Genomic DNA, 14,238 nt, shown 5'->3' with positions numbered 1-14,238 from the left:
AAAAAATTAATACAACTCAAAAAAGTTTATTCACACAAGCTTATTTATTCTAATTCTGTTGGCACTTCATACTTGCTACTGTTTTATTTTACGTTTGTGTGGCGTCACTCTGTCGCGTTGTGATTGGCAGGTCTATTTATCTTTTAAACTCAACTATAAACAGGAAAGTGAGATACTGCAATCCTAGTAATTAACGCATTGAAACCACAATTGGCTTGAAAATTTAACAACAAAAATATTAAAGATTACATGTAAATTACCTAAAAATCAATTTTAAAAAATTCAAATAAAAAAGAAACATTTTCAAAAATTATGATAGTTCTGTAACATAATTCTAAATATGAAGTGATGATAATTAATTAATTATAATAATGTATTTATTGTTTTTTTTTTAAATCATTTTCTAAATCTACTGATTTCTTGCATTTTGTGTAACATTTGTTTCCAAGTTGCTTATTTAAATACTTGTGAAAGGCATCTGAATGCAGGACAACAAAAATGATGTTGCTCCAGGTTTCTAAGGGTTAAAGTAGGCATGGGTAATGGAGGCAGAAGTGATAAATTGAAGCTATGCCAGCACATGTGCCAGCAGCAGCGCTCACACTTCACCCCTGCATAAGTCAGTGGCCCAGTAAAAAAGTCTGGACATGCCACTGAAGGTACGTGTAGAGGGGTAGCATGCCATACTTTCTTGCTTTATAAACACATAAATAAAGGAATAAGAAAAAAAGAAGCAGTTTCCACCTTCACAGGCCAGCAGAGGCAGCAGTGATTGTGAGAAAATTCCACTTTGGGGGAAAAATGTCTCTGATTTGCATTCAAACATCAGACTACAAAACAGTTATTACAGAAAATATATTAATATGCGTATGTCCATCTTTTCCAGTTTGCAGCTGGTCCTGCTCTGATGTCCCGGAACTGAACAGCGGAAAGACTGAAAGATCACTCTACAGAGCCAGCTCAGATAAGTAAGTGAGAACATTTCATAAAAATCAATATGAACCAATGTCAAATGATTTCATATCACAGTGGAGAACAGTATGGAAGCCCTCCATTCACTTGCACTCGCAGCATCACCAGCACAGACGCACATACCCTTGTAAACTTCCCCGCTACCACATTTTTTTTCTCTTTTGCCTCTGTTCCTTTCTCTTTGTACCATCCTCACCCCATCTCTGCGGTGCCAGGCCTGAGCGCTTGGTGGAGGAAAAAAAACAGAAAAAAGAGAGTGAGAAACAGAGAGAGAGAGAGAGAGGGGGAGATCGTATTTCCATTCCACGTTGGATCACTGGAGTGGAGTCTAAAACCACAGAGTGCGCTGGCACTGGACAAAGAGGCTGGATTCAATAAATATGTGGACTAAGCTCTCCTATTCAGACCCCGCAGTATTGAATTCCTTATTTAGGTCATTTAGACTGGGCAAAATTGATACAGTATGCAGCTCAAATCTACAGCTCCATTTTTTTCTCTCTCTCTCTTCTTCTCCTTCTCTCTCTGTCTTTGCCCTTCTAAATAAAAAAAGAGATGAGAGGGAAGCCAGTGTGTGTGGGTGTGCAGGAAGCGCTGTGAGTGAAGGAGTAGCAAAAAAAAAGGATTTTTTTTTTGCTTTGTATGACTGCAAATGTTTGTGTATTTTCTCGTGAATGACAAAGAGAAAGGAATTAGTCAGGGAGGGCATGAAAAGCAAGAAAAAAAACACAAATTGAATGAAAGAGATTGAGAAAGTGAGCGGATTGAGAGTGTGTGTGTGTGTGTGTGTGTATGTGAGAGAGAGAGAAAGAGGTGGTATTTTGACATTTTATTAGAGTCTCAATGAGGTCTGCACTAGACAATGCTCTCCTGCCTCCTCGTTTAGCCTGATCTTAATTGGCCATTAGATTGAAAAATAGCCTACACCTCCTCTCCTCCTCCTCTCCTCCTCTCTTCTGCAGCTTCAGAGCTGATTAGACCTTTGATTTACTAATAAACACAAAGAAACAGATTAGTGGCGGGGCCGAGGCGGCATCAGGCGTGCTTAACTCTGCCCGGAATAGGAAGAATACCAGCCGAGGCCTTAACGCTCACGCAGACCTGCCTGACTTTCCCTGACAGTGTTCTGTTTTTCATTTAAATGCGACTTAAGCCATTCTAAATGATTGTTTGCATGATTCTGTTTCGATAGATCTAAAATAAGAACAACGATAGCCAGAGCATTCATTCTTTTTGCAGCATAAAGTCAAGGCTTCAGTCTTCCCCTTCATCATATCACAACCATAACTCCCCTCACCGTACAAACATGGTTTCTCAGCAAAATGACGCTGGTATTTCTCCAAAAAAGGCTGCAGGAGATGCTGTTTGCATAACCCTGTGTCTATATCCACAGTATGCTGGTTTCCATGACCTATTTCCGCAAAACTTATATTTTCAAAATGTTGATAATTGGGAGATGACTACCGTTCCCAATGAGTGATGTTAGTAATTTTTCTTGTGACTTTTCTCGTGACATCATGTGCCTTCTACTCCCAAAAATACCAATACCATGGAGATGGATGCTCAAAACATCAGCAAGTTTACTTATATTGCAGCCACCACACTAACTGAATACTAAATGCACATCCCCAGTTTCGTTGAAAGTGACACTTCAATGTTTTTCTACGCTGAACATTAAACCTGGGGGAGTGACGGCCATCTTGGATTTGACCTCTCATGGTTCTCAGGGGTCAAATCTGAAAATAAACCTTACAGTATGTACTAACTATGCTAGAAAGTTTTCATGATTTTCCAATAAAATGCACAATTGTTACTAAAGACAGCTTATCCAAAGTACTAATATTCAGCCTGTCGCTCAAATAATACTTTACTTTTGGTCTTAAATTTAATCTGGCAGGTTACATAAAAATCCATCCCCTTCTTATTTTATTTTTTATGTCTATTTCTTATTTTGAAATAGAAAAATATAATGTACATAGTTCATATAACTTGTGGGGTGTGGCAATATTTAGTTCATGTTTCTACATGTAAAAATCTTTTGGATCAATACTTTTTTTTTTTCTTTTTATAAATTATTATGTTTAAAGACACTAATTCATTACTTGGACTTTTTATTATATAAAAAGTACTTCCATAACTACTGACTTCCATAACCTTTTAGCTCAGGTTGCACAGATTTTAGGGATATGACTCATTTAAAGATACTCAAAGAAATTACATTAAAATCAACAAAATTACCAATGTAAGCACCATTCTTATTGCAGAGTGCAAAGGGTTAACCCTTAAAAACATTGCTGACATACATGATTTTGGGTGCATTGAAAAGTGATCAACATGTAGTCTTATGTGCTGCAAACTCATCTAATTTTCTACCTTTTCTATCCCAGATTTTTTATGAATTATCAACAATATGACAAAATCAAAGTATATTTTGTGAGTAACCACAAAGCATTAATTTCCAGTCCCTGATTCCAAGCCATCCTAAGCGTAGATTGACCTGCTGCGTATTTATTTTTTTTGTTTTGTAGCCCTTATCTTTCTGTGCTGCAGATGACTACTCTTCACGCCTTCTCTATCTATTTTTTTTTTTTTCTGCAAAACTCACACTGGGCTCTTATGATAAATAAGACATTACCCACAATGAGAGGAACTCAATCAGTGCTTGTGTTGGCTGAGAGTGAGAAAGACAGGCATAATTACTCACTAAATAGGCAATCACCGAGGTGGCGCCCACACAATCAAGCCTGCATGTGTATTTTGGGGAGCTTCCACAGAAATGCCGGCCAAAAGAATCAGAAAAAAAAGAAGAAGAGAGCATTAATATCGGCGAGCGGCAGTCCTGTTGGGCTAATACTGCAGTCCGGGGTAACAGGTACGGTTTGGACATGGTCATTAACGGGCGGTATTATTAACTGAAATGTCCACTGCAAAGTGAAAGGAGACAATCCTGTGTCGTGAGTAATGGAAGAACAGCTCTCACATCATTTATTCCAAGCAGAAATTAAGTTTAGGCGACCTATCCCGTTTTGGGTTTCGGGTTAATTTTCTTTTTCCGACAGCTACTGTAAATGAGTTTACTTTCTGTGGTATTGAAGGGATTTCTCTGAGTCACAACTTGACTCATGACCAGAGCAGCTCCTTTGATGGCTGTATTTTTGTTAAGTTTTGCTAAAGCTAAAAAGGCTATTAAAACATCTAGACACTAACCAAACAAACACAAGCAAAGAGAAACATATCATTTAACTTTGGAAATTAATGAATTCATTGTTTAAGTGTTTTGCAGTGCACGGGGTTTCACAATCCCATTTTCCAGGCCTGGAAAAGTCACGTAAATCATTCAAAAAAATGTTGAAAGTTTTGTAAAAGTCATGGGCTTTTGTTGTTTGTCATGAAATTGTTACAGTAATTTTCCATGAGTAACTGTACATGTTAAGTAAGCTAACTTAAAATTAATATTTACATATGCAAATATGAAATTATGATGGAAACAGAGTTTGAATATATGTTTCAAAAAATGCCACGTAATTGGGACTAGGTAAAAAAAAAACAAAAGAAGTCATGGACAAGTTTAGAAATTGTGTCCATAAAAATATGTGGGAACCCTGAATGCAATACAACATGAGATACTTGACACTGCAATGATCATTTTCTTTTCTTTTTCCTTTCTTTTTTTTTTAATGGTATTCTTACTCTCCTGCTTTGTGAATATATTTATCACACTTTCGTAAAACACTTTTTTCTGAAGTGCTCTCATTTCATTTTGCCGTTGATGCTGTTTGCTGTCAGCGTTAATGCGTTAATTGCAATGCGACTTATATAATGTGTCATTTTTAACCACGTTTATTGCCAACTTTATCGCCAATTCCTGTCTTTAAAAAGCAGTTCCAGGCCAAGTTTTAAAAGCTAGAGTGATGATGCTGGTATCATCTGAAACTAGAGGACCAATACCAACTATACCAATTTATACCAATTAATACAATTCTACAATTCTACAATTTCATTTAGCAGACGCTTTTATCCAAAGCGACGTACAACACAAGCAAGAATTTAGACTTAAGGAAAAAAACCCTTAGTAAGTGCAAAAAGTGCTTCAGGTGTGATTGGTCACAGGTATTGCCGTCTAGTGGCAGAAGAAGTACCCCCCCATTTTTTTTTTTTTTTTGAAACCAAAGTAATAACCAGTAGCGATCTCTGCATCTGAGATTCAACAATCTCAGTATCACTACTTACGATGACAGTCAACATACAACATCACACAACTTTGTCAGTGCTAGATAATCATGAAGTGCTGGGTTTTGGACCATCTGACTTAATCTACCCCAAAGGGCAAAGAGGAGAAGAGTCGGGTTAAGTGCCTAGGTGTTCTCGGAACAAATGAGTTTTCAATTGTCTCTTAAAAGTAGAAAGGGACTCAGCAGAACGCACAGAGTTTGGAAGTTTGTTCCACCATTTGGGAACAACAGAAGAGAAGAGTCTGGCTAGAGATTTAGAGCCGTGCTGGGCTGGAAGCACCAGGCGTCTTTCACATGCAGAGCGTAGTGGGCGAGAAGGAGAGTAGACCTGGATCAGGGATTCCAGGTAGGCTGGAGCAGTTCTTGTGATTGTTTTGTTAGCCAAGAGAAGTGCTTTGAATTTGATTCTGGCTGCCACTGGAAGCCAGTGAAGAGAAATTACCAGCGGGGTGACATGTGCTCTTTTGGGCTGGTTGAAGACCAGACGTGCTGCTGCATTCTGGATCATCTGAAGAGGTTTGAATGAGTATGCAGGGAGGCCTGCCAGAAGAGAGTTGCAGTAGTCAATGCGTCAATAATACCAATATTGATACCAATAGTCAATGCGTCAGTAATACCAATATTGATACCAACCATGCTAGCTTTTCAGCAAGGGCGTGATATAATGCTCCAAAGTTAGGCTATATTTTGGCATTGGAAAAGTCTCCCCTTTACAGACATACTCACTCTATTCAAGTCCTATGCATTTTTTTTTTCTGTCAATTGATTCCTAATGAAGACAGTCTGGTAAGAATTGCTTCACCTTTTTAATATGGACTTCATAATTGTTTTGAAATGCAAAATAATAGAACTAAAAACACGTAATGGAAAAATGTAATTAATCGTGATTTAGTATTAAAGTTTTGCAGGCAATCACAATTTTAAAGAATATATATATATATGTGTGTGTGTATATATATATATATATATATATATATATATATATATATATATGTTGACATCCCTACTTTCAATGCAACCTTAACACTTTCTTCAATGTACCTGTTGCTTTGATAAATTTTGGATGCTGTATCACAAATGTTGTCTTTGCAATGTGAAACATCTACAGAAAGTGTTGAGTTTTATTCACAGTGGCTTTAAATTGATAAAAAAAAATGTAAATCATCAATGTTATCATTACAAATATTGATGACCCTGCCCAACTTTGGCAGCACGATATACTTTTTTCTCCATCAAACTTTCCAAGAAAACAACATAAAAACCTTGTATAGAGTGGAAATTATTTTTCATTCAGCATACAGCAAGTCCATCTAATCAACTACAAATGGGGCTTAATTACTTTGACTAAAATATGAATCTATCAAATACAGACTCAATATCTGCCTTGAACAGATACTTAAGTGCACACAATTTAATGACAGTATCTAAACGGAAAGCACATTTGCATACTGTAATATACGTTATTACTTAGCAATTATTAATTGGCATCTCGCCGGAGAAGAGGAGCTCCTCAGCGTGGGCGGTGTAGTGGATATAGCTAATTTAAGTCTGTACGAGACTCATCAGGTTTGGTATGAACCTATAATTCACTAAATGGTTATTGATTTCACTGAAGCTGCATCAGCAACAAAATACCTTTCATTTAACAGTAGCGATGCCAATAAAGTTTTCATTTAGTCTTCAAAGCTGCTGACATTGAAAAAAAATCTCAATTCAAGGTTTACATCTGTAGGAAGGCACGATGGCAGAAATAATGAAATAATGAATTTATAATGTTTTTTTTTCCATTCCAGTAAATCTCGCTCTGGAAAACTTGGCTTCCAGCAGATATATAGCATTTACATACTGAGATAAAGTTTCTCCAAACAGCAAGAATGATATACTATTCATGCATTTTTCTATGCTTTCTCCCCCCACTTTCTCTATTTACGTTTGTTATTATGAGACATACTGTCAAATTTTCTGGAAGGATTTGATATAGCCCTCGGCAAGTACATTTGTACTGCGCCACATACTGTATCGTTCTCTCTGTGTGTGTATGTGTGTGTGTGTGTGTGTGTGTGTGTGTGTGTGTGCTGGAGGCACCTATAAAGTAGCATCCTAGTTTAGCTTGTCTCATAGGTTGTTAAACAGGTGATTAGTTTCACAAGGCAACACCTTTAAACTTTGATGACTGGGAAATCCTTGGGTTTATATGGAGCGCCAATGTGGCAAATATAACTCATAAGTATATGGATGCATTTGTGTGTGTGTGTGCGTGTGGATGAGTGCTGTGTCTGTGTGCTTACAGAAATTTACAGCATATTGAAAAGAGACTTTGCTGCAACTATAGGGCTGCAAATTTTTCCAAATCAATTAATTGGCATTTAAAAAAAATTAATAGTCATGACGTCATGTCAGGGCTGGCCTCTATTCTAGTACCATCTATGACCCAATGCAGTTTCTCTTTTAGCAGTCCTCATTGGCGTTTCTACAAAGATGAGGCGCGCTTCATTCTAAGACAAATCCAGTCTTCTACACTACAGTACTTTGTGATTTTTAACAAAGTTTAATTATTATTAATGGGTTTTTAATTATTAGCGATTTTGAATGAAATTTTCCTATTTCAGGGACTCCAGCTACACTTCTGCTCACAATTACCAACAAGTACCAATGATTGTATGTAAAGTTTGACAAGGCTTGAAAGCTCCCCAAAATTATGCCATAACATCCGCCCCTGCCCCCATGGATGGGGCATGGGCAAAACTAAAAAAACGAAGTACACGTAAAATACATTCTTACCAAAGGGGGTTTCTGTCATTTTAGTTAGTTCTTATCATGCTGATGTATGTTCACAGGGTTTTTGCAGATTCTTAAAATGGCTTAAAAGGCACTGAGTCATTACTATAAAAATGAGACCTTATTTTAAATTAAAATGTCTTTAATCTTTCAAAAGCCTTTAAAAATACTAAGACTGAGGGAGAAGGATTTAGGATTTTTTTTCTGACTATGTATTGTAAATTCTCTAAGAAATTGGTTATTAAAATCACCTAATTAAATAACCATATTATTAGAAAGACCTGTTTTAGGTTACAATCTGTTTTGGGGCAAAATTCTCCCCAACCCCAAGTAACTGGCATTCGTTCATCTTTGTTTGTTTGTTTGGGTTTGCTTTTTTTAGTTCATTTGTGGTTATCATACAAATCATAAAATTGGTATTAAATGTCATCCTGAGTGGCACTGAAAATGTCTCAAAAAACCTTAAATCTCATTTGCCTTAAGCTGGAGTGCCCCAGGTTAAAGTGTTCCTTTTTCATTAGTTATTTAATGTGAACGTGATCTATATGTGCCGGAATCTGAAACTGAAACAGTGGCTCTACCTATATATATATATATATATATATATATATATATATATATATATATATATTTAGACCTTCATTGTAGTCCACCAGCCATATTTTAGATGAGAGGATTGAAGCTCTCTTGGTTGTCAGATAGCCTCATCTTGTGTTAAAGAGCTACTAACTCACTTAAGCCTTCATCATTAAAATAATTTGACATTTACACATGCAATCCATGTGATTTTACATCCTGTGCATACGTATACACCTGTGTGCATGAGCAAACACTGTGTGTGTGTGTGTGTGTGTGTGTGTGTGTGTGTGTGTGTGGGAGAGGTACAGCTAATATTGAGGAGATCCTTCCTGAGAAAGAAAGGCCAGACCTTGGAATGGTTTAATCAATAGAGGAATGTTCTCTGTAATGAAGTGTGTCAGCTTCTTAACGGGACTAAAACCTTCATCAAGTCAATGAGGAGGGGAGAGTTAAACCTGAGGCCCATTTGAATAATCACGGCGCCTTATTGACTGGCAGCAAGTCGAGGCGAATGCCAAACACTGGCATGGTCAATCACACACACACAAACAGACACAAAGGCAAACATTAGAGCTAACACCTCAATAAACACGCACGAGTGGAAGTGAATAAGACATTACGCAGTCACAGACTGTATGTGGCAATCAGGATGAAAATAAAGAGATAAAACCTGGATGGTGTAATGAGGATGAGAATACATTCAGGAACATTATGATTGTATTTTGCCCAGTGTGTTTCCAATTATGTGTCATTGTGACTTTGTAGATTTTGTTAATTCATTTTTTAAAATTTTTTATCAATGATCTCTCTGTAATATTGACTAGTCACACAAGAAAATGGAGCAATGTCCTTGCACAAAAATGAATAAATAAAATAAAATAAAATAAAACAAAAATTGGCCTGATAATGGGACTTATGACGTCATACCGATAGTTCTAATAATCAAATATTGGGCTAATAAATAGAACCGATAAGAATATGGAAAAATTGCTTTGTTATCGCCCGTTTCGCCAGTACTACACACACTGCATTACGCTGTGTGTCAAACTGCTGCACCTGCTAGATCAGTCCAAAACATGTCATCACAGTCAACAGCAGGGTTTCCCCCATTGTTTCTTTCTCTTTTATTAACTCTCCCCCCGCCACTGACGAGATTTTCTGTTAAACAGTGTCTTCACTGTAGTGTAGGGAACACTGTTGCGGTTGTTGTGCAATAAAACAACACTTTCACGTCCAAAAACAAACGAATAAGACAATAAGGTCACAGGGTGATGAGACGAGAGGACCGCTAATGTGCCAACTTTATCACTATTTAGCAGCTTTGTGGACCCTCTCAATGGCATTGTTTAAAAAAAATGTAACAGGAGAAACAGTTAACGACTTATTTAAGTCATCAGTGAACAAGGAGGAAATATACTGTCATTTATTACCACCCCCGATGCTCTTAGTAACCGCTGAACACCGGTGTGTGTGACGGGGACATGATGAGAGGACACGCTGGACGTGGTTTGAGTTTAGGTGAAGCGAGTTTCCAGCTCAGTTATGCTGAAATAATAAACTGATATCTGATGTTCCAACAACAAGCAGAACAAGTAAATTTGCAGAGATCACAACAAAGCCGTTACTCAGGGACTGTCCTGTAGCTGTGCTGCTTCCTGACATTTTGGGGAACGTTCCACTCTATAGTTCCACTATAACTCAAACAGAATATTATTTTTGGACAATTCAAGTTGACATAAGAAGAAAACAGGCAAAACATATAAATATATAAATGAAATTGATTTTTCTCTTGAAAATGACTTTCTTTTTTCTTTCTTTTTTTATGATTTTATGAATTCAGATGTTGACTAAAAAGGAACGGGAGAAGTTGGAATAAAATGTTTTTGTGTTTGAAAGTTGAAGATCTGTATGTATTCATTGTTTTTTTTTCATATTCAGAACACAAAATATTCTGGAGGTCACAACAGTCTACTTTCTACTGTATCTGTATTTGTCATTGTTTTCTCTACAGACTAAGCAGCCAGAGGCTTTTGGTTGTATAAAAGCTTTTATATTTTTATTGAGTGATACAATTTACAGTTACTCTGATTTGACAGATCGTCAGAGCATTTCATTGGAAAACAAAATGTCCATTCGAAGATTGAGAACTGTTGTTGTTTTTGTTGTGTTAACTGTAGTGATGCCAGTTATATTTGGTTAGGTCAGAGCTATAATGTTAAATTAATCTGTACTTATCTCAGCCTTTCATACCCTCAGGTAATGAAAAACAAACAAAAAGAAATTATCGGTTATTGTTATCGGTTGAAATAATCGTTATCATGCATCACTTTTTTTTGTCAAAGTAGCCTGGCTGAGACAAGAGCATCTATAAGTATCACTTTTAGTTTCATTCCTAGTTTAAAACGGTTTTCACTGAGCATATGACTAGATGTTGTGCGAGAGTTTGTACATAAATTAATGGTTTGATATAGTTTTGATCTTATTAAACACCCCCCCCCCCCATGATTTATATATATATATATATTTTTTTTTTTCAGATTCATCATTAACTTTCGAGGCAAGAAAAAAAAACAAAGTTGTCTTCAGAAAGTCAACATAACATGGGGTGAGTAATTGATATACAAATGGTCATTTTGTGGCTGAAATATTCCGTTAAGACACCATCATAAACACAGTTTTCCTGCTCAGGAGCAAATCTCCAACATGGCTGCCAGAGCGGGTGTTATGTGACATGAAAGCTTTAATCCAGGACTATACATTCACATAAATAAACATACACCAAAGCTTGTGAACAGCAAACGATAACACCGACTGATCTGCATATGAAAAACAGTGTAATACATCAGCTCTTACTTTCTCAGCATGCAGCGCGTGTGTGAGTGAGTGCACACACACACACTCACACACAAACACACGTTCTCTTATCCACACATCCAGAAAAGCTGGTCATCACTCCCTGTGTCTTCACTCATCTTTCACCACCCTCCCTTGCTCCTCTCTCTGTCTTTCATTGATCTCTCTCTCATTGGACTCATCACTCTGCATTCTCTGCAGACAAAGAGCAACCGCAGGATGACAATCACATTAGAGCACACAATCTATTTATGGTTTTGCCTCATATTTCAACTCCATTCTCTCTCTCTCTCTCTCTCTCTCGCCCTCACACACACACACACACACACACACACACACACACACACACACACACTCTCACTCCATCCCTCTCTCTCTCTCTTTTCTCTCGTACTCTGTGATAATATAAACGCAGGGATTTTAGTGGTAATGAGTTTTTAATGAAAAATGAATTATTTACAGTGGCTGCAGGACAGAAGATAAAAATGAGAGAAGTGCAGGTGATATCAAAGCTGCGAGAAGAACGCTATCACAATGCAGTAAACTTTATTAGAGTTTACTTTGATAACTGCATGGGTTATATGTAAGATCATTTCATAAAAAACACATTTTAATTGATGTTTAATAGATATTTGGCGGCTTATGTTCAACTAATCTTCAGTAAAGTTAACTGCTGAGCTGGTACTTATAAAGACACAAGGAGATTATTGATTGCTTTTGACAGTTTCAGAACGTGGTGTGCAGCCTTCCCCAAGAGACATCACAGGTGCCAGTGTGATATGACGTGCCGGGTGGTTAAACGCCTGTCTATCCAAAGTGGCGAGATTCTAGCCCTTCATGTTGCCTGGCAGGTTTTTAGGATTACAAAAGTGCAGCACAGACTGAGTTGTTCAGCGCCAAACTTTCTCTCGCTGCACGTTTAGCAGGAAATTTAACTGATAAACCATTTCCAATTATAACTTCCTAAAAATAGGAACCCAAAGTGCTGCGTCAATTCCGAGCAGCAAAGCATAGAAAGCTTTAGAAGACAGAAAAACCCTGCACCAATGACAGAACAAACCACTTTTTGATGTTGAAAGAACATCACATTTTCAACCCCCCCCCCCCTTACATTTAGTGTTGGAACTAGCCCTGAATTAGAACATTATATGCTCCAATCCTCCATCTGCTAAAATGCCAAGTCATAGATCCATTCATAGGGATGGTTACCTGAAGAATGTTAAAAAGACAAACTCACAGAAAGGTAGGTACAACATTAAGCAAATATAAAGTGACAATAAATGTAATTTAATCAGAGAAAAGAAAGGTCTTTTCTGTCAATGTCAATGCAGACAATGCAAAGTCAAAATTGCTGCAGGACCTCTTGCTTGTGCACTGGTGAGTTGCTCAGCGCCATGTTATTGGTGCTTAAAAGGTATAACTTTGATTTGCAGTTTACTGTGTTCACTTGTATTGCTGCAGTGCAGCTTACATCCACTAGTGGCAGCACTGGGCCCTTCTTCACAGCCTCCCAATAGAGTGGTGAAGGGATGACGTATTTTTGTAGGCCAACCATGAAGTTAGTATTGCACTGGTTCCCTCGTCCACAACCTTATGGGATTTTTGATTATTGGCAAAAATAATCTCTGTGACGAACACGAGTTTATGATACTTTTTTATGAAAGGTTTTGTTCAGCATGATAATCTTCACAGATGATCACCACTTTTGTGTGTTTTGAAGCGTAAACGAAAATGACAGAGGCAAAAAGCTATTGCTAGGCTATAAATGAACTACATCGTGGTGACATCTTAAATGTCACCACTCCGAATCGTTTAACTTCACTGTAAAAACACGTGAAAACACAATTGAAAAATATTATAAACAGATAAATCTACAAGTTCGAGTGCTATAAAGCTGTAAAGGTGGGCGAGTGGGTTGAATGAGTTTCTGTGTCCGGTGTGATGACGTCATCCCCGATAAAAGCTGTAGTCCCATTTAGCCACTGCTTAGCAACCGCCTTTTTTAAGATGCGTGAAACCTTAAAAGTAAAACAAAATGGGTTTTCACGGACTTTTATGTTTCAAAACAAAATGTCTAAATGCCTTTAGCCTGTGTTAACCACAGAACTTTTTTAAGGCATTATACCGAAAACCCATTAAAAAAAACCATAGACTTTGAGATGAGGGAACCCGAAGTGCAAAAAGGCTGACGGACTTTCATGTTTTAGGACTCATTATTTCACCACTTTATGTTGAGCTTTGTCAGTGTTGTCATACTCGAGATTGATCTTTTCAAAAGTCAGCACCAATCATCGAATATAAAGTTTGACACGGCATGAAAGCTCCCCAAATAATGATGCCAGAACATTTTAATTGCCCTCTGGTGGCTGGCTGCGGTATAGATCATTAACCGTGACCACTCCATGTTACAAGGTACAAGGTACAAGGTAGATTTATTTGTCATTTTTCTTAAACATGGTAATTAAATTTGACCCTAAATCCCGCTACATCTTTTTTATTTAGTTTTGCGCTTGTTAAACATGCCCTCCTATGATTTGATTTTCTTTTTCTTCGTATTCATCATAAACCTTGGAGGCATGCAAGAAAAAAACAACAGTTTTCTTCAGAAAGTCTGCATAACATGGAGTGAGTAATTGATATACAAATGGTCATTTTGTGGCTTAAATATCCCTTTAAGACACCATCATAAACAGATGAGATATGGACCAAACAAAAAACAAAAAACTGTATGTCCTTAAAAAGGTTTGACTTGGACTCAACTGCATTTTTACTTGATCTTGTCTCTTGAAGTGCAGAGATATCAATGAAGTGCTTGTGCAAGTTTTGA

General features: G+C 37.2%; 1 protein-coding gene across 5 annotated transcripts in view; it reads left to right on the top strand.

Moving 5' to 3' along the window:
- The window catches only part of LOC148187749 (uncharacterized), a 425,509-nt gene that overhangs the window by 299,479 nt on the left and 111,792 nt on the right, over positions 1 to 14,238 (top strand). For 3 of the 5 annotated variants that reach the window (XM_088086769.1, XM_088086770.1, XM_088086771.1), the window contains exons 10-11: positions 887 to 968; positions 11,096 to 11,163. Coding sequence is in view for 1 of the 5 variants with exons in the window: in XM_088086768.1 (XP_087942894.1) it covers positions 887 to 968 (82 nt within the window). In the remaining 4 variants the exon portion in view is untranslated. The remainder of the gene's footprint in view (positions 1 to 886; positions 969 to 11,095; positions 11,164 to 14,238) is intronic. The other 2 variants (XM_088086772.1, XM_088086768.1) reach the window with 1 other exon arrangement.

The sequence above is a fragment of the Plectropomus leopardus genome, chromosome 13, assembly GCF_026936395.1.
Source record: "Plectropomus leopardus strain MGB_pleo_1.0 chromosome 13, ASM2693639v1, whole genome shotgun sequence".
Lineage (NCBI taxonomy): Eukaryota > Metazoa > Chordata > Actinopteri > Perciformes > Serranidae > Plectropomus > Plectropomus leopardus.
Note: the sequence above shows the minus strand (reverse complement) of the source record. Positions and strands in the feature narration are given on the sequence as shown.